Source organism: Pararge aegeria, chromosome Z (genome assembly GCF_905163445.1).
Source record: "Pararge aegeria chromosome Z, ilParAegt1.1, whole genome shotgun sequence".
NCBI lineage: Eukaryota > Metazoa > Arthropoda > Insecta > Lepidoptera > Nymphalidae > Pararge > Pararge aegeria.
The window spans coordinates 26,126,428-26,148,622 of NC_053208.1; the positions used below are offsets into that span (position 1 = coordinate 26,126,428).

Here is a 22,195-nt window from a genome sequence, read left to right on the forward strand (position 1 = left end):
TGTCATCCTAAAAAGTATAAATGTGTGCATAGTTTATATATATAGCTCATAGAAAGCGTTCGGTGATGATGGAGCTAGTTCCATAATTTTTGTTCACGCAAAAATTTCGACTAGAGACGTAAAATTATCTCTTAAATAAGTTAGTGAAACTAATGACAAGTGACTTGAGTTTAACCTTAAGTTTGGTCTTCAGGACACGTCTCCTCAACTGGTCGAGAATGGTCTGCGTATGCTGCTTCAGCTGGTGACCAGTTGGAAGAACGGTGAGCCCAGCACATCCGCTCCGCCCAAGCCCGAGCCCCTGGCGTCTGTGATCCGGGGGACCGAAGCCCTGGGACTCGTCATGCTTTGCCAGTGCAAGGCGTATCCCCGACGACTGGCGGTCCATATTCTCAGGTAACATTGCAAGTTTATCATCCGTTTAACTCTCTGCATAATATGGATAGGTCGCGTTACATCGGGGAATCTTGAGATTTATCCTTGAAATAATAAAAAAAAGAAATAATCTAGCTAGCTGAGAGCAGATGGAAATATTCTAGTAATTGAATTTATCCTGAGAATCTGTCAGTCGTCATAAAATGTAAACGAAAAATAAACTCACAACCGCGATTTGAAAACTTATTCTCCATAGTTTGCTAGTGAGAAAACCGACGTTAATCATTTAGAATTGATATTTAACTATGAGTACGAAGAAAAGTGCCGTGGGATGGCGGCAGATCTGAATACAGTCGTCCCCACCACTCTGCCTGCGGGTATCGTACGAGGCGACTTAGGGACTATAACGTTGACCGGGCAGCAGCGCTTTCTGTGCCCCAGCGTGGTGATTATTGGTATACCATAATCTAGGAAGAGGCCTTTAGTTCAACGGCTTTTACGATTGACGATAAAGAAGAGTCGGCCATTGTTCGACCCGACTCGACTTCGTGCTTGCAGAGAGACGAAGTACCTGCTGGAGCGGTTGCAGCTGACTCGCGACGAGCCGGCGCTCATCGACGCGGCGGACCGCCACGTGGCGCACTTCGCCGACAAGTGCTTGCCCGTACTGCCACCCGCGGAGAAGCAAGCCGTGCTGGCGGCCGGCCAGCCCGACCTCGTGTGGCTCGGCGAGCGCAGCCACGCCGCCTGGACCGCGGGTGAGCCCACCGCCGCACCGCACGCATTTAGTTATACGCACGGCTGGGATTCAGAGCGCCCTCCCGATTTCTGGGTTTCCTAACTCTTACAACATGGGTATCTTTAAAACAAGAGTGAAACAGGTGGGATAGTAGTCTAAGCGCTAGCTAGCGCTATTACCAATGAGAAAAAAATTGATAGTTATCCGAAATGCGATTGCCGTAAAGATTTATTCGGCAGTACCTTCGGGTGCTTCGTGTTTTTTTTTAAATTCTGTGCAAACGAGTTGCGCTTGTTTTTCCGTGATAAAAACTTTCACACAACTTTTCCACATACTTATTGAACGGGTTCAATAGGGATTTTTTAAATTTTCAATCCTTCCCCAGGATATAAGCTGTTTCCTCGTCAACTGCAATCCGTCTAGCCCTTAAATCGTGGGTAACAAACAAAAACAAAAACACGGTGACAGACCACAGACAATACTCAAAAGACTTAATAATGGTAGATTGTTCAACAAGGGGTTACCCCATTCGTCTTAAGCAACGTCTTAAATTACTGGCGCCGGGATAAATTTAGGATTTGGCAAACCAGGGATTTAAGTAGCTCTAGGCTGTTGCCTCTAGAATCCTGAGTATAGCGAGAGTTTTATGGGCGCCCAAAACGCAGACTGCTTTCATCCTGTGATGAATACTCTACCTTTCACAAATCGCGAGGCAATAACATTACAGGCTTTCGAGAGTGACAAGAACGCCATCATACGTTAGAGCGAAATGGGCAATATTCGAATGAATAGATTTTATTCAGATACACCGTCATCAGTGGCGTGCATAGAGGGTATGCACAGGGTATGCAGATAAGAAAATCTTCAGTACGAGTTATAAAAAGCCCACCCTTAAGTATTTATAACTCGTATTGGAGATTTTCTTTAAGCAATACATCCTTTAAGCTTTAAAGGATGTATTGACGTACTTTCAAGGTCAACCTTTCATTATTAGGCTATGTAATAAGACATTGTCGAGCGAGTGGTGTGAAATGTAATGTACGTTAATGTTACATAAAAGCATTTTTATGTTATTGTAACCCTTATAATATGTGTACAGGTCTACAGCACGATGATACATCTTCCAAGAATAGTTGGAGTGGCAGCTCTACCAACGGCGCAGATCCGTGGGAGGTAGGCTCTTCTCTTGCATTACTTATAACATAGATATGCTATGATATGGTGGGATATGATTTGGTTGGGTTACTTATCACCTATCTTTTAGATAAAAACGAGATTAAAATCTTACTCCTTTGAATCGAAAGAATAAAAGTTATTTTGTGCGTATACTTTTATATTTATTTGAGTACATACACGACTCTTTTGTCTTCTCATTCAAGAGCTGTAAGTGACTGAAATATATCATTAATCGCTGTTAGTTGTCACAATCATCATCATCATCACATCCTTTCCATTACCGGCCCACTACAGAGCACGGGTGTCCTCCCACAATGAGGAGGGGTTAAGGCCGTAGTCCACCACGCTGGCCGTAGACTCCACACACCTTCGAGAACATTATGGAGAACTCTCACAAATGCAGGTTTCCTCACGATTGAAGCAAATGACATTTGAATTACTTAAAACGCACATAACTTTGAAAAGTTAAAGGTGCGTGCTGGGATTCGAACTCGGCCCGCGAAAGTGAAGTCGAGCTCGTACCCAATGGGCTAACTGGTTGTCACAATCATCATCATCATCATTGCAACCAAAGGACGTCCACTGCTAGACATAGGTCTTTTGTAGGGAGTTCTACAATCCACGGTCCGACTCGCCTGAGGTCGTCTGTCCAGCTCGTTGGAGCCACCTGCTGTCACAATATAAGATATAAAAAATGAGTTCAAACCAAATGTATTACTTTAATAGGTAGTACTGTTTGGTCTTCTGGAGAGGAACCGCGTGCCCGCCCAGTGCCCCGCCACTGTACTCCAGGCGTGGCCAATTCTGCACGCGCGCATACATGCGCTCTACACCATCATAGAACCCGCGTAAGACCCTGCATTATATATTAACATTATAACAAAAGTAAAGAGAAATGGAAGTATCTCTATTAATAAGTTTGTTTGTTTGTATGTTACTCACGTCCGGTTCAGCCTTAAAATTATGTTAGTTTACTTTTAGAGTTTCCTAGAATAAAGAAAATGATTTTCGTCACGAGCTACAACAGATACTTTCGAAAAATAAGTCTTACGATGTTCTGTTCCTCACAAGTACCATTTTCTAAATTGTAACATTTCATAGTCATATATTACGAACTTAAACTGATACCTTCAATAAGCAAGAGGACAAGGAGCTAAAACAAAATCGCAAGATTTTTAGCTTAGCTTCATGTTCAACCCATTGTAAAGTTAATGAGTGATAAAAGCAGGTTTTTAGAGTAGGCTGACGTATAATTTATTTCGTTTGATGTCAATGTAATAAACGCCATATTTTTTCATAAGATAGTTAAATCCAATAGTCTGATTCGGCTATCGGAAGGCGTTGGATCCAGTATTTTGTTTGGACATCCAACACACGTCAGATTCAGAAATTGGCTCGAGGCGTTCACTCGATTTATATACATATTGTATGGATGTTAGCTCGTGTAAGTATGAGTACAGAACGAGCCTGACTAAAGAATTCAATGTGTATCTTCGAAATCACACTAGCTCTTTAGTACTAGATTTGCTCACACGCAATCGAGACATGGAAACGGAGTATTGCATCGGATTGCAGCCCAAATTTGCCTAGATTTATTCAGCTCGGGCTGTCTGATTTACATGATTCTCGACTCTAAAACGAGTGCGACCGCTGTACTTTGGCATACAGTTTGATGTGCGAACGCGGTCGCTTCTCGTGCGAGCCGGCAGCTGTAGTAGTGGGGTCGCGTTGCAGGCCGGTGAGCGACAACCGCGCGTCGCTGCTGTCGCGCGGGCCGGCGCCGCCGCGCAAGCCGGAGAAGGAGCGCGACGGCTACATGCAAGTGTGGAAGTATTACATGACCATGGCGTACCTGGTGGTGCCCGCCGTGCCCAGCCCCGTCGTCAGGTGTGCCAGCCCCGACTTGAGTTTAAGGTAACGCCCCGCCCCGAACGCACCACTCACACACGGCGTCTTGGCGCTCGCTGCAACTTCGAAATGAATTTACAATTCGGATGGATATGGAATGATAAAAAATGGTCATCTGTAACATTTTACGCGATAACGTGCGCCCGAGTGGAAGAGAGACAGGTGCGTCACGAGCCGCACGCTTAGGCCTATTTTGCCTCCCTATCGCTTGTTCCGCGCTCTCGTTTGCACTCTCGATTCGGAACGTAACAATGAGTCACGCTTTTCGTACGTGCAGACGGCGTTCATAGATTTTTAACCGGCGCGTCCGTTCTAGTTTTAGTTTTAAGCTAACGAAGGTAGTTGGCACCATCGCTCCATAAGTGTCTATAATGGGTCTACATGAATGAAACGTTTTTGAATTTGAATTCGATGAAGCTTATGCTGTTCTGTTGGACAACAAGGGACGGACGTTGCATTCTGAGAGGAGACCTTGTAGTGTATTGATAATAATGGTTTTCATACTATATAACAGCCAGTAGGGAATATTCCCGTGGTTTATATTGGTAACATATTTAATATAATACTATATTTTTTATTACCCTAATTACAGTAATATACAAATGAAATGTTAGACATATCCCATGCCTCGCCTGCCAGGATCGTTTTACTGAAACGTTTGGCGAAAGCAAAAACATCATGAGACCGATATGGCAGTGTTTAAATCGGATTGTTATAATTTATAATTAATAATTTATTATCATTCGTGATTTACGAACTAACATAGTCTGCGTCTGCACTTAATCAGCGTGGTGGACTACGGCCTTAAACTCTTCTGATACTGAGAACATATCTGTGCCCTGAAGTAGGCCTGTTTTGTATATTATATAAACCGAAAAAGTTTCTTTTATATATATGTATGTCTTATATTTTAGAATTGCAGAACCTACATAATAATTTTGTATTTGACATTTTGTTCATTTATAGTCTTCATCTTGCTATGACTGTCTATGATAAATAGACGCGGATGGCACCGCAGAGCACAGGTAGTTTAAAAATACAATGATGATGTAAGCTTAGTGTTCATTTAGAATTGTGAATTCATTTTTAAGTTGCACAATAAGAGTTTCTAATATTTCTATATAATGTATATAGGGGCTAAATCTGTTGTTCAGAAAAAATACGCCCTTTTACAGTACTAAAAGTGCGCATGATGCTGCCATAATGTGTCAGTAACCGACGCGTAGCACGCGACCTGATGACATTGACATCATTCGTGTTTTCAGTACTGTATGAATTTCTTGCGCCTGATGCGGTTTATTTAATAGATATGTGTCAATTTTCACGGAACCGTGCAGTTCCATAGACGTGGCTTTCGCCTTTTAATTACCTGCCTTAAAAAGGGTTAAAGCATTAAAAGCGGTGCAATAGTTGTTTAAAATTTTGGGAATGTGTAGAAAAAAATATATATATATGTTTTATAGATAATTGATTATTAATTTTTATTGATATTGCCGCAAAATGTAGTTAAAACATTTGGATAAAAATATTAAATAAAATTTTGATCAACTCGACGATTGCATGCCCCTGAATGCACCAAAAATTGCACCAAAATTTAAAATTCTAAGGTCTTGAGGCATCGAAGCGTTGATAGCGCATTGGGTAGGAGCTCGATTTTACTTACGGGGGGCCGAGTTCAAATCCCAGCACACACCTCTAACTTTTCTAAGTTATGTGCGTTTTAAGTAATTAAAATATCACTTGCTTCAATGATGAAGGAAAACATCTCGAGGAAACCTGCATGCCTGAGAGATCTCCATTATGATCTCAAAGGTGTGTATCTTCTACGATAAAAGGATGTTTTATAATTGACCGTAGATATGGTGCAATGACCGAGTCAATTTTTGTCTCAAAACATTTGGCTTGCTTTAAGGAAAATATTAATGGCACTGTTGATATTCTATACAAAAATTTGGTTCGATTGCCGTTATAAACTGGTTTAACTTTTATCACTATTATGCACAAGAATATAAAAAGTAATTTAAGTTCCCGCGCACCCTAGCACAAGAATTTTAATATGAGGGAAAACTAATTTTATAACCATTATTACACAGCTTTATTAGCGTTTAACTGTTCGTGTTTGGGTCAGCCCGAGCACTGACATGTAAGCATTCGTCTTAAATATACAAAAAATTGTATGGAGATGAACGTTTGACAACCCTTCGGAAAATTTACAAATTACGGCAGCTGTGTCCCGAGAAACTTCACGGTTTAGTGTTTATACTCCTTTAGATAATACCTATTAAAGATCAAATACAAGCAGTTTTCAGCTCTGATATTTCCATGTGAAGTGTAAAGGCAATATCTGGTTGAGTATAACTTTAGGGTTTCTAGATTATTGTATGCAAGCGATGCGATTTCTATACGATTACAAGCGTACGACACAAGCGAACTTATCGCACGCTTTTGCAAGATACACAAAATACTTGCCTGAATTATACAACTGAATAGGTCAATATCTTTGCTTGTCCTAAAGCGGACAAATTAAAAAAAACAACAAAAGATAAAAAAATGGTACGCCGGTTTCTTCACTTTCTGATTTGTAAATTATGCTACGATTATATTATTTATCAAGCTATTTTGAGTGTCAATGCAAAAGTCGATAAATCCACTTTTTTCTAATCTTAGACCTCCAGCCCGGATTCTCTTCTGTATTAATGATGCTAAATATGGCACCTCTCAATTCATCATCTTTCGTGTCACTTGAATTGCTGACGACTGAATGCGTTAATATCACAGAGCATGCGGGCCCTTATCAACGATGGCAGAAATGAAACGCTTATAAAAGCTTTAGGTCAAGTTATTATAATTATTGTCGCTTAAATCTCGAAATACCTAATGATTATTTATATATCGTTGACCATTTATAATATAAGTTGTCACGTACAAGTATATAGTATATTTCTCAATTAAAATATTTTTTTAAACTATTTAATGCAGGCAATATAGAATATCATTTGGTGTCAATATATTATAGTTCAAAAATGAAATTTGTTAAGTATATTTACACGCCACACAGCCAAACATTTTATACTTGTTTTGTCTTTATATAGGGCTTATTATATAACATAATAATATGTAGTATGTTGTTTAATTGCGTACCAATTGGTAAAAGTGTAGTTATTTTTTTGCTATCCTGCGTGGTACTCGATTATATATATATATATATATATACGTATACTTGTTTAATCAATTTATATATTTGATTTGGTGCTGTAGGATTAAATAATTTATAGGCAAGCAATTTTTTTCGATAATAAGCATGTAATTTTAAATTTTAATCGAAAGATATACGCGTAGATATAAAAAATTGTGTGCACATATTTGGTTAATAGTAATATTTATTTAGATAATTATTTTATGTAATGAGAGTTTAACATTATATATTACAATTTTAAGTTTAACATTTTAAGTTTAACATTATATATTCAATTATTTTAATACACATTGTATTGTTAAGGTAGATGAAGATAGGACACATTATCTTTAGGTTTTATTATTATTATATTTGAATATAACGTGTTTTCGAGTCCATACACCCATGGGCAACGGAGTAAAAAGTTGGTGATATTATTACAATGTCTTTATTGCAGGATAGTGGTAAATTTAGGCGGAGAAAAAAAACAAATATTTACAGCTAATAATATTTAATATTATAATGTCCAAGTAAGTTATTGCCAAAGAAAATGACTAATATTTTTTAGGGTAGAGTGGCAGGGTTAATTCTAAAGCCGTAATGGATTTGTACACGCGTACCGCTAGCGCCCTCAGTGTGAGTTTTAAATTAAATTAACGTTACATGGACGTAAATACGTAAATATACATTTCTCAAACATGCTATAGTGAAATTTGAGATAAATCGACCCAGTTGAACTTGCCAAATACATGTGAGCAGCGGCTGGCAAATGTATGAAAATCCATATATGTCGTGTTTTAGCCGCCCAATAAATTACTTAGTAAACTCATGTCTGTCGTGTAATTTAAAAATGGAACGATCTTGGATTTTGAAGCATGCCAACCAAGGAGGTAAGTAGCCAAAGTTTTTATTTAAATATCCAAGAGGCTTGCAAATGGGAAAGATGTTTATTGAGCAAAAAAACTATGAACTCTATAACAAATTGAAAATTACTGTGTTTCGTTGTTTGGCTTTTAGAAAAGTATCAAATGAGTTAAAGTGAAGACATGTTTGAGGAAAGTACTATACTATCTTTGGCCACAACTAGGCAATGGTGGAGCTACGTAGTGCCTCGGCCTTCGACACGTTGATCCGCCATCGTCGCTGCAATAATGTTCTAATGATGTGTGGATGAGGGGTGCTGCTAGCTCGTAGCAGTCGTGTTCACGCATGTGGTCGTTCGGTAGCGCGGGCGCGGGCGCGGGTGAGGGCGCGGGCGACCGGGAGGGGTGGAGCGCGCCGGTGCCGCTGGGCGCGACGGGCGCGGCGGGCGAGGGGCTGACCGCGCCCGGGGGCTTCTTCACCCTGCCGCTGAGCTATGCGCGCTCGCACAAGCAGCACAAGCGGACAAGGTGGCCCACCGTCGCGACCTGTCGCACGCACACACGCACACGAGCAACTGCTCGTGCACGCATCGCGCATTCTGTCGATTCCATCATGCTATACGTGCCTCGAGCTAAAACACGCATCCTCGTATCAAAACCTGCCTCATTTCTTGAAATCGCTTGAAAATGTAAATATTGTTTAGGATTCATTCTCAAAGGAGCTGTGTCCCGTGTTGCCTACGGTGAAAGAGTAATTTGGTTGCTTGTGTAAAAATACGAATGTTCCGGTAAACCGCCCTCGAGAATTTGATGTTTTTTCCAGGACCAAAAGTAACATATGTTACTCTGCGTCCGTCAAACTAACTCTATGGCAAATAACAAGTCAATTGATTGCTTAGATAGAGCATAAAGGGAGGACAAAGAAACTTACACACTTTCGCATTTATAATATTAGTAAGGATGTGAAGATTCGAATCGAGGGAAAGACTTTATTTAGGGAATTTACTTATCGAATTCAAGCTCCCTCTTCTTCAAATTAAACTATATGGAGGTCACTATTTACAAAACTTCAAATTTATTGATATTCTTTCAGTGATGTCTCTTTACATAGTTGCCTTAAGAAAATGTTCTTGTGAAGTGCTGTGAAAAAAGCGGATGGAATCGACTAATCAGCGTATGTATGGTTGTGGGTAACACACACAGTGGCCTTCGGGTTGCCTCAGGTTGGCTGGCCCATTGTCAGCGTCCCTAAAATTCTCACCTTTCGCGACTTACGTTGAGAAACACTTTGTTCATTCATAATATCCATTTAGTGACTGACTTTCATTCGGCTACGGTGATTTTGAGAATTATTGGAGCCCTCGTAATTATTTCCCGCGCTAAACTTAAGATTTTTAAAGCGTTACTCTTGCAGCCTGCACAGCGTTTAGCAAAGCGTTTACTGAAACACAGGTTCCTCGATCGTGGGTTGTTGTTCTGCGAGACGCAAATGCGTGCATCCGTGTCGTTTAGCTGCGTCGCAGCGTACGCCTTTGACATGTTTGCGTCAAGTGCCTATTATGTACTTTTCCCGCACCTCAAAATACGAGCAACCTTGTTGGAATGCGTTTTGGACATTACCTTTGAACATAGTATATCGCAACATATTTTACCAGCGAAGAAATGCTTTAATTTCGAACAGCGAAGAGAAGCAAGGGGGAGGTGGGAGTAGGGTTTGCTTTGGGGGACACTTGCTAGATATAAGTAGTAAAGCCTTAGTAGCCTAGCTCTGAATATCCCAAAGTAGCCCATGTCCTGAAAGAGCGAGAAAACATCATTTGGTATGATGCACGTGCAGCACTTTAAGTCTAGCTCTTAAAAACTCACACGTAGATCCTAGAATCTAAAACAATTCATGAATTAAAATAATGGCTATAAAGCACTTAAAATAACTTTGCTTGAAAAAGAAATTAAACATCATGCACAAATGAAATATTTTGTAATTTGGAATTGTTTTTATTATAATATTAAGTAATAACATATATCTAAGTACTCTCTGCAAAAATGTTCTGTATGCATGAAGAGTATATGATGTAGTTAATATAATATATTAGATTAAAAAAATTATCAGTGGTTGTATAAATTATATGCAGCTAAAATTGTGTATATTTGATAGCAATGTTCTCTGTAGAAAATGAAATATTTCGAAGTATAATAGACATACACATGTATTTTGTATAAATAATGTATACAAAATACATGTACATGTATAACACATCACAATCAACACATATATAACAACACTCACTAATGAATATAACATATTTGTCAAATTAACACACTATTAGGATAGAGTAACAAGTTAAATTAATAAATTAGTACCACATACATTTTATGTGTCGCTAGTATAGTAAAAAAAGTGCAGGCCAATGACTTGTGCCGTAAATATTAAGTTTTACAATTATTCTTGAACGACTATGATTATTTTCATGCATTGAATTGAATTTACGTTATAAACATAAACTGTTGCCATCTATAGATCTATCTTTTTGATGTATTATAAATGAGAAGTATTTATTTGTATATACAACGTGTAACCGAATTACGAAATACTGTTGTTAGTATATTTATAAGGAATCACCTGCAAAATTTACATCAAAAGAAGCATATTAATTTTTTCATACTAACTAATTCAAAGCTATTGGAAGTGTTCACTTATGACAATCCTATTGAAGATAAAAGACCGACACGCGCATAGTACCTACGCTACGTGACAGGTTCCTAATAAAATGACAGGAGTAGCTTGATTTTAATTTAGCATGTGATATAGGCTGTACCTGATTTCTGCCAGTAAAAACTAAAACAGTGGTATACCCAAAAGCTTTTAGCGTTACGGTTCACAGATACGTCTTAGAGACAGTAAACAATGTACCTCTAAAGCCTGCGAAGTACTATTTCGGTTTTCAATTACACATTGTATATCTGTATGTCTACCCAAAAACCGGCACATAATAAATGAACCAAAACGAAAACAAAATCCTTAAAAATTACGGCTCAATAAAGATCTATATTTATGTGACATGATTTACATTAGGGACGTAATCCGTTGAATTAAAACTACGTCACATTAGTAGGATACTGTGACGTAGTTTTAATTGAATTTATACTCTATAGTTATGCGTATAATGTTTCATTTTGCCCGGACAGTGCCCTCTTCTTATCTGCGCTTCCGGAGACGTTGTTGGGGTAAAACAAAGGAAACTATACACCGATACTTATAATTTATATACATTTTTACTCGTTGTTATTGTAGTTTATATAATTTTTAGTTAAAATAAACTCATAGGCAGTCAGTATTAAATATTCGCGATCTATAGACTACTTGGTATACAGTATATAATAAGTAATTTAATAATTTCCTGGTTTTCTCGTTTAAATATCAAGCTGAGTTTTGTAAAACCTAATGATGAATACAATTCTTCAAAAATGATAAACTAAAATAAATTGCAACAAAGGCGAAACAATGTTTGCCTAACTTTATTGTGCGTATCTACTGAAGTGGAACGCAGTCATGCTGGTATTGGCCAATCAGAACCATCAGCTGATAATGTGATAAAATATATCACGTCATCTATTAATAATCTGATAGGTCTTTATCTGCACTTAGATCATTTCATCTAATAATAATTTTATAGGTTCTGCTCTGCAGTCTTCGATCGCACCATTATACAAATATTATGTAAAATGGTTATTTTTGAATTAAACTTTGTATCGGTGTATATTTTCAAAACGCCTATTTACACGATCTTTATGTACAGTAGAGTTGTAAACTTTCACACGTATGTTTACTACGTTTAACTTCGTTTTGACATTTATGGTGCCAGCGACATATTCTGTACTTGTTTCGTCTCGTATCTGTATGGACATTTGATGGGGCGAAACATTATACTATATATTGGTTCTGATGCACTTGTCTAGAAGATATGACTATTCCTTTCATATTTTACATTTGCGTTGGTTTGCGCAATATTCTATAAACTCAAATGTCCTTCTGGTCATTCATATAAAATGCCAGTTCTACGCTGAACCCAAAATCACGTTGGCGATTTTAAACGCTTAATCCACTATTTTAATAAACATTTCAAATATCCCGGTGCCGCGTCTTACTAGACGATTTAAACAATTTTAACCACAGCTGCTCTAAAATTCTGTTGTTTCTTATCATTTCGCAATTTATGAGTAGAGTTTCCTTTTGCCATTCTTCGTATTGTTAAGGAGAAGTTTGTATTCCTTGATTTTATGTTACTCTAGTTTCCTCCATTTATACTTTGGAGATTATGTTAATATTATTGCCCGTGCAACGCTACATACTTCTTAGTATATTAAACTGCTTTCTCGATCTCCCTACGCTATATGTCTCCTCCTTCTGTCGCCTCCTTCTCAATCATGTTACGAAATGTGCCTTAATTATTTTCAAAAAATTTGTTATTAAATTTCTCTTGGTAAATGTGGTTATGTCGATGGCGCGAATGAAACTATACACCCCGTTTAATTAGAATGTTCTGAATGAAATATGTTCGCGCCCACGTACGTGTGAAAGTTACAAACTTGTAGTATCTTCTGCTTTCAAGTTGGAAACGACATGAATCTTGACTGAAGTGTGGCACGTTACTTGCAAAATGTTGTCGTATGTTTTTGTTATTCAGGTCACGCAATATTTAGATATAGATGCACATTTTATTTTTAGATCCTTCAACTTATCTGTGAATTGACGATGCGAGGCGTCATTTTAGTGTACCAAAGCAACAGAATTTTAATTCAAAATCTGCTTAGATAATTTGCACCCCTTCATAACTTTTCAACACACTTGCCCATTTAGATAACCTCGTTTGAACTCTGATTCATTTATCTATACGGAAATAATACTGTAGAACTTTGCTTTTGACAGCTTATCCTCCACAGCATTTTCTTCATCTTAGTAGTTTTGTAGTTCATATTCTTGTATAGATAATAGAAAATACGGTTTTAATAATCATTTAATATAAAGTGTCTTTTTGAGTTGAACCAAGTTTTAATGTAGGGGTGTGATTATATTATATGATGCTGTTTTCGCCACTTCGCAGATATTTTGAATTCAGCTGATAGCACAGTTTTGATTTGTTGACTTTTCGATCCCGCAATGTACAAATCACGATATTTCTTTTTATCCTATATACTTCCAATGGGGTCTGAAAAGATAATAGCTTTGAAGTGTTTTTGCAATTAACTTTAATTTGACGCGCGATTTATGATTATTGGTATTGTATTGTACTGCGTTTAAATAAATAAAATATACTACGACAATACACACACCGCCATCGAGTCCCAAAGTAAGCGTAGCTTGTGTTATGGGTACTAAGATAACTGATGAATATTTTTGAATAACATAAATAACATAAATACTTATAATATACATATAAACACCCAGACACTGAAAAACATTCATTTTCATCACACAAACATTGAGTCTAGCGCACTCTGACTGCTCTTAAAAACGTCGGTGTGCAAACGCTAGTGACCACGCATATTGACACTTCCAACTCGATTTTGTTAACTATTGCTCAATGCCATTTTAAATATATTATTATATATTAAAGATGCCGTCCAAATTTGGCTATTGTCCTTCCGTAAACATAGACTCAGCCTTCGAGCTAAATAAGCGCCAGACTTTTGGGTATCCAGACTTGTGGTTTGATTTTTGGTTAGAATTTTAATGTGCAATGTCACGTGTCCAAAGATTATGGGCCCAAGATCTCAAACGCAAGCACCGCAGTATGTGTGGAGTTTTTGAGATGCTGCCAAAGTATTGACGTAGGTCGCATAATAATCCAAGGCACGCCCCATTGACCACATTACTATAGTCCTCCCGTCTGTCTGTTTTCTTGCCAGAAGGTTCCAATTGTGCAGAAACAGACTCCCATACCCATAATGACCCAACTGTCTGACGTAGTTGCCACGGTGAGAATAATGAGGCTAACATACCTTAATCCCCAAGCGCAAAAACATGGCTACGCGAAGCAATGTCCGGTCAAGCATTGTTTATAAATAAAAACTTTAAAACGTTTAACTTTTAATCTTGCATTACCTTTGTTGAATTTACCAAATTCTAGGCTTCTGCCCTCTAACTCGTTTCACGTAGTATATAACGTTGTATTTTCGGGTACGATGTGGCAAATTACGCATCTTTAGGACCCAATAACATTACTTTTTACCCAATTACGCAGTTTGTTTTCTTCGCAGTTTTGTACGGATCTCGTAATTTCAATTGGTTAACGTAGAGATACTAAGAGTTTTGTAGTTAAACCCTCCATTAAATTTGGAAAGTGTTTGACATCAATATTTACACAATATATATTTATTAAAGGTATTTTTTAGGCATAGAAAGACCAAGAACCAAGGACGAAGTTTCAATATTGTGTATGCAAGAGGCACACCCTTTCTGTGGGTTTGTCGCTATAACGACGAATCAAAGCTTAGTCGTAAATCTATTTAACCATTTTCATCGCGTACACAATTCAAAAATAAGTTTAAAAGACGCGGTCAGCATTTGTGAAGTTTTCTTAGGTTTTGGGTACGTAACCAACCATTTACCTCTTTGGTGACCTCTGGTTGTCTCTTGCCTTTTTTAATAATATTGGGATCCTCTTTGCATATATCTAAAGCAAAAACAATGCAATTTATTTATTGCGAACTAGGGTTAGCAATGGTTCTTATTACAATACTGTACAGCCAAAAATGCAAAAAAAAAAGTTTTTGGCTCGCGGTGGACATGTGTTCTCTTTCTGTATCTACGAGTTTAAATTCCTTTGTTTTTGTTGTGAAACTGTTCCAAGAGATCTTTAGCATCGTTTTGCGTACCCGTACATTTCGAAGGCCTGCAGTCTGCTACTTGCTTCCTTATGTAAATAAATTGGCTGATTAACGCAAGAATATTTCGAAACAATTTTTAAATCGATTGGTCCGTAGATTATCACTTTCTCGCGTACCCATAAACAAATACACTTTAGCATAACAATGTTAGAATAGATTCTTTGCGTGAGTGGAATACTGACAACCACGTCCAGACAGATGTTGCTATATGTTTAGCTCACAAGATATTAAAATTAGGCTTTAAGAAAGTAGCGTCTTACCAAAATTTTCAGCGCGAATTAATTTTAAATAAAAAGGGGAACCGAGTTAACAACACGGGCTCAAAATAACCGTTGATAAAATGGTCGACATTTCCATATTTCGTGTTACAACAAACTACCAAAATAATGTCTACATTTTCATCACACCCATTAGTTTCGCCATGCTTTTAGATGTCTGTGAGATGATTTTCTCATATTGTGTTATCAATTCACGGCTTTATCTGTTATATGTTAATCTGTTAACGTCCACGTTGTTGTTCTCGCTTAGAATCAGTTTTGGATTGGTTTCATGTTAACAAATGATTTGTGTTTAATTGATGTATCGCTTATCATGTAGAGACGAGCTGTTTCAACTGTGTGTTCATTTTTAAACATATTTTAATATGCTGTCCTAGAGAGATATCGGTGCTAATTCAACTGAGCAAACAAATCTAAACTGAACTAAATTGACAGGGCAAACCTATTTTGACTTCGGCATAAGAAAAATGCTGATTTTGCACACCAAAAGTCCTAAATGCAAAAAAAAGCCTGAAAACTTTTGTGCTAAATAAAAAAAAAACAGTTTTATTAGGTTTGTATGTTTTTATTAATGTTTAAATATGCTTTACAAATGAAAAGTACGAAAAGATAAAAAAGTAAAGAAAAAGTTGGTTTGCATCGACACTTAATACCAGGTAAAATGGAATTGCAACGCTTACTTGTACTGGATAAAAAAGAAAAAAAATTTCTGAGCAAAACTTGGTGGAGAAGAGGACACTTAAATTAGACCTGTTGATTTAGTTAGATCAGAAGCGTGTGTGCAAAAATTGAAATAGCACTATTTATTTTGTGTATAAGTGGATGTACAGTAATCGCTAACAAAGTTGGATATTTGGCCACGTGGACCGTAATGTTCTAGAGATGATATTGTAAAGCCTACACTTTATGTCTATTGGCAAGTGGCAACCTAATGAATAAAAATATATGTATTTTATAGCTACACACTTAATCGTGGTTGGCGCATTATGTACAAAAACGAACTTATCAGTTGCTATTTATAATTCTTGAAAAACTGCTAAATTGGAACTTGTCATCATAGTTGTAACATTCAATTAATGTGATTATAAAGAAACAAGTTTAATAACAGGCAGTTATAACAAAATTTGAGACACCTTTATTTTCTTTATTTGGATAGAAGACGGATTTGCCGAAAAGGACGTCGAATATGAAAAAATAAAATATTACTTCGATTTACTTAACTTCAACTTTTTTAACGGTGGCTGTACAAGAACTTTATTTGTTGTATATATTTATGTGGATTTCATAGTAGTGGTAATTGTAGATATTTCAATTGTTATATTTATCGATACATACTGTTTTTGGAGTTTCTATACGTTTCAGATAAGTTGATCATCGGCAAAATGAAATTTCATTGTCTTTTTGGAGTAAAATCAGAAATTATCTGGCACAAGAAATTAAGGACAACAGCTCGTGGAAAATGTGTAGAAACAATTTTGTATCACGTAATTTTTTTTTATCATCAAAGAATAGTAAATTTGCGAAACGTAAAATCAGTAAAATCAGTTAATATTTAATTATGATTACAACATTTTCTTGGTAGGCGATACAGTTATAACAGCTTATGTGAAAGAAGCGGTGAGAGCCTAGTGGTTAGGACTTGGGCTTCACTTTCAGGGAGCCGGCTTCAAATCCCACCACGCACCTCTAACTTTTCTTAGTTATGTGTGTTTCTAAGCAATTAAAATGTCACTTGCAACGGTGAAGAAAAACTGTTGGACTGCGGGCTAAACCCTCCTCATTAAAGAGACCCGTGCCGTTTAAGAAACGAAGATTTGCCAACAATCGACTCATCTGAAACGATTATTTTTTTTTATTTTTTTTTTATTTACTACTTCACACTCCACTATCGCTATTGTTGTGAATTTTGAATTGTTTAATGGGATCATGGTTCTGGATGACATTTAACTCTTAACAACTTGCGAAATTCATTCTGAGACACCACGACTTCTTCGTATAGAAACTGTTAAGGTTGACGTCATAAATTGCAGTTATGAGTTAAGATTTAAATGTCACAGAGAATTAACACACCTAGTACGAGAAGTATACCTCGCATTCATCGATAGTGTTTCGAGTATCACTATGTCATCAGAGCAAAAAGGACCTCATACTCCTTATGTCAGAGTCGCAAATTCGGTTTAGTTTGTCAATGTTTCCCCTAATGACGCTACAAACTGTATTAGACGGAGTAGTGACAACCGCCCTGGCTGGTGAACGTAGTGGTTTTAAGTTAAAGGTCCCGATTTCGATTCCTGTCAGGGGCCATTTGGGAAATTAAATTTTCAAAATTTTCACTGGTGTGGTCTGGTGGGAGGCTTCGGCTGTTGCTCGTTACCACCCGACCGCTAAAGATGTGCCGCTAAGCGATTTAGCATTCCGGTACGATGTCGCGTAGAAATCTATGAGATGTATGGGTGCAATACAGTACAAATTGACTTTGACTTGACTTTAATATAACTACCATACCCCGTAACAATTAACCTGCTGCCATCTTAGTTTGCATCATCACTTAGCACCAGGTGAGATTGCAGTCGAGGGCTATCCTATAGTGGAATAAAAAAAAAGATCCTTTTTACTCGGCCGTTATAGTGTTTCAATACCCGAACGCCATCGACTTGCGAGGTCTGCTGTCGTACTAGGACCAGGGCTCCGTTGTACATGTGTCTGGTGCTACTAGCTCGTCGCCGGACTCGCTGAGCGAGCGCAGCGGGGGCGAGGCCCGAGGAGCGTCGGCGGCGCCCAGCTCGCTGCACAAGCTCGCAGTGCCCCTGGCGCGGTGCGAGGTCCCCGAAGTGAGAGACGCGGCCGTAGCGGCGTGCGGACACATCAACCCAGACGCGCTGAAGTAAGCTTCAAAACTAATAGCATAGGGAGCTTACTACCGTCCCTTAAAGCAGTATTATTCGAAAATCGTTGAGGCTCTCGTTTCTTATAGGTATTATTTTAGTGAGGTCAAGGGATATAGTATAAAACTGTTTTAAATAATACTGTTTTGAGCAACGGTAGTAAGACCGTGGAAATCGAAATAATATTACGTTCTCCACCCTATAGAAGTAACATTTTACATATATATTATTTTCTGTGATCCTTATTTTAGGTAGATACGTCAAGGAATGTGATTTAAAATGTCCAGAAAGGCGTCCAGATTAAAATTAAACACACCACAGAAGTACGTAATAAAATTAATCATTTTAAGAGCTCACGATAGGAACAAATCATTGTTCTCTTCTAAAATTTATTAGTCTTAGTCTTAACTGTAAAAAAATAATCGACCTCAGCGACTTGTCTGGTTCTTAGCAAACGTTTATTGCTGCTTTTAAAAACGACTGTTTGTTCTCAAGGGACCTGTTCGAGGAGCTAGTGCCGTTGCTGCGTGAAGCCGTGGATCGCAAGCAGGAGAACATGCGGCGCCGTCGGCGGCGCGACGCTCTGCGGCTCAATCTCAACAAGATGCTGCTCATCATCGCGCAGCGGAAGACCTTCGCGACCAGGTGACGCAAACAATTCAGGCGGACCATTTTTGACACTTTTCAAACGGTGGTGCTATCATTTTTTGTTGAGATTGCAAATTTCAAAGTCACTCCTATGACCCTATAAACAGAGCATTGAGCAGAGCAACATTTCGCAGGCACAAATGCCAAAGAGAGCTCGAAGCCGTACAGATCAAAAAGTTAGAAGGATAAAGGTAGACTGGCCGTCGTTCAAAGTGCCGCCCTGTGACCATCAACTTGAGATGTAGGGTGTTACGCTTCATGTGCCTGGATTTCCACCGGCAACCACGCCCTTCAGACTGCAACAGAGCGTAGCAACAACTCAGTTTAGCGGCAGAACTAAGCCCGGTGGCATTACTTCCCCAGACGATTTAAAAAAAAATACACAGAGCCTGTAGGCACGAGATGGTAAAACGAATATAATAGAGGGAGAGAGTTATAAAATGGTGCAAAATTTTTTTTTTTCGTAAATCTATAAACTAAACCAAATTGAGATGCTGAATTTGTGGGCATACACTAAGCACTACGTTTAGACCCGTCAATTTGGTTGAGTCTAGAGATTCGTGGAGCTCATGTCAAAAATCGGGATATTTTTAAAGCAGAAGACCTTGGATTTAGTCCAGATTTCGTGATTCGATTCCCAGCAGTGTCAATTTCGGAATTTATAATTTTTGATATTTTATCGGGCTTGAATCGGGTGAGAATCTTTGACGTAACGACAAAGATGTGCCGCTAAGTGATTTCGCGTTCCGGTGCGATACAAACAGAATATAATTATAATAATCTAATCTAGAATATCTTGGACTACACCATCACTTATCTGATGAGATTGGACTCGCGGGCTATCTTGGAGGGAATAAATAAAAAAAATAAAAACGATGTTGGTTTCTAGACTTGGTTTTTCAACAAACTAGTAGACCTCGGTTCGAGCTCAGATGGCTTCCCCTTCTTTTTTGCGCGCTACCTTCCTTGCCTCCCCGGCAGCGGGGGTCGCGGGCCGGTGCGTTACGGTGACGTTGTCGCAGCTCGTACGCGCTGGAGGGCGGCGGCTTGCAGCCCACCGTGGCGGAGTACCTGGACGGCGCGCGCCAGTGCCTGGAGGCGGAAGGCGACAAGGAACAGCGCCTCACCTTCGCGGACTTCGTCACGGAACTCATCAAGAGCTTCCCGCGTGAGTGCCCCTGATGGCTGCTGACTGGCATGTCACATTGGCTACCGGCGAGTCGATGGCCGTTAATACAACGATTCTATAATTTTGACTCAATTGCCTTGCTGGTCTAGTTACCATTTTTCATTTGTTTATCAACCAGTTTGTTTCATAATTTCTCCTGTGTGCCCTTTGGCAAAGGCCTCCTCCGACCCTTTCCAATCTTCTCTATTTATTTCTCCTCCAGTCCAAAATGTTTCTGCTTCCTCCTTTCTCCCTCTCTGGGGAACTACATAATTACTACTTTGTTCCACTTTTCCTCACCCCTTATAGTGTGGCGAGTTTAAATGAGTTTAGTTTCAGTGCTACCTCTTGTGTTCTGGCGGCTTTCCTAATACTATCATGAGGTATTGTGTCCGCTTTACTCTAACCTAACACGCTTCGTTCCATGCTGCTCTGACAGGCAGGGAATATGTTTAATTGATACTTGGTGAGCGCCCATGGCATCCGGGTTATCATATTGTACTGCAGATCACGAGGGCCTGGGTTCGATTCTCGGGTCGGGCCGATTAATGGATCTCTGTGCGATAGCAAAAATAGAGCTATAAGTGTTTCAAAGCGCTTGTTTATGAGAAAGTTGGCCTATTTTTCGCACTGAAACGTTAATAGGCTTGCAATGATCATAACTGTCTCGTTTGTTTACGAGTAGCATGTTATGTATGATTTCGAGATCCCGGGTTCGAATCCCGGGTCTGGGCGAAAGTAGTTGTGTTAAAGAATTTCAAGTAAAGGCTCGGAGTTAATAATTGGCGGTGTCAACCTCCGTGCCTCGGAGAGCCGTCGCTGTCTGTTATTATCACTGATTTGTAGCAGCAGTCCTTACATCCTATTGAAGCGCGTTGGAGCAGCGTAGTCGATGTGTCTTAAACCGTGTCTCCTATGGGAGAGGCCGCCAGTGGCCAGCAGTGGGACGATGCTGGTGTAGCCAGCTCTGACTAGCACGTGTCTCCCGCAGTGGAGATGTCCGGGTCGTTGCTGCGGCGGGAGTTGTGCCGGAGCCTGTTCGCGCTGTTCGCGGGCTGGTGCGGGCCGCTGGGAAAACACCTCGGCACCCTGGTACCACAGCCTCAGGCGCCGGAGGTCGACGACCGCCTCAATCTGTCTGCGTTAAAGGTAAGCCTCAGCCTCCCCCGTGTGGGTGCCTCGTTACCTGCCCACAACGACGTGCCGCCTAGCGATTAATCTCCTGCATCGAATGCCCCGTGATTTAGGCGAATGCCATACCAACTCACCTTCACCACGTCCCTAAATGATATCTATTGGTGCACATCAACCGTGCACCAATAGATATCATTTAGGGTTAGGGTTAGGGTTAGGGTTAGTCTAGGAATCTCCTTAGGCGTCACTTGTTCTCCGTTACTGAAAACGGTGATAAGTGCACCGGTACGATGTCGCGTGGAAACCAATTATGGGTTTAATATAAGTGCCATGTCCTCGAGGTGGCCTGCTACCGTCTTAGACTGCGTCATCGCTTACAAGCTAGTGAGATTGCAGTCAAAGGCTAAACTATACGAGCAATAGCCCATGTGGCGGTCTCCAGATTACTTAACTAGATGGCGCCACAGGATCGCGCTATCGAAGTATTACTTAAACGATAAAAAGCTTGGGTGTGAATTGCTTTAGCTTCATAGCTAAATAAATTTACTGTGAGATGGTGATAACAAAAAAAAAATTAACCGGCTAAGTTTGTTGTGGGCTCTTCTTAGACCAGGGCGCGTTTGGAACCCTCCTAGCTTTAGTTTTAAGTTGGTGAACGAAGATAAAACCATCACCTTACAATTATGTTAACATGTATGTATGAACGCTTCATAAGTGCCTGTGATAGGCCTACATGAATAAAGAAATTTTGAATTTGAATTTTTTTTGAAGTTTTCTTAAATGGGGACAATATATACATCTCAGAGGAAAAACTTGCTATTATTAAGGTCGAGCACATAACCATCGCTCTAGTACACCTACATCGCTATCTGCTATTACACACTGAACTGACTGTCCCTCTACAAATGACTGCTTTTATTTTGACGCCCAATTGATGTATCTCACGTGACATAAGAGT

General features: G+C 39.1%; 1 protein-coding gene across 3 annotated transcripts in view; it reads left to right on the top strand.

The window, feature by feature from the left end:
* Window positions 1-22,195, top strand: part of LOC120636057 (protein furry) — a 186,965-nt gene that overhangs the window by 17,242 nt on the left and 147,528 nt on the right. For all 3 annotated transcript variants that reach the window (XM_039907326.1, XM_039907327.1, XM_039907328.1), the window contains exons 13-21: window positions 194-396; window positions 934-1,133; window positions 2,214-2,287; window positions 3,017-3,138; window positions 4,025-4,204; window positions 18,119-18,286; window positions 18,783-18,932; window positions 19,958-20,103; window positions 21,095-21,252. In XM_039907326.1, coding sequence (XP_039763260.1) covers window positions 194-396; window positions 934-1,133; window positions 2,214-2,287; window positions 3,017-3,138; window positions 4,025-4,204; window positions 18,119-18,286; window positions 18,783-18,932; window positions 19,958-20,103; window positions 21,095-21,252 — 1,401 coding nt within the window. The remainder of the gene's footprint in view (window positions 1-193; window positions 397-933; window positions 1,134-2,213; window positions 2,288-3,016; window positions 3,139-4,024; window positions 4,205-18,118; window positions 18,287-18,782; window positions 18,933-19,957; window positions 20,104-21,094; window positions 21,253-22,195) is intronic.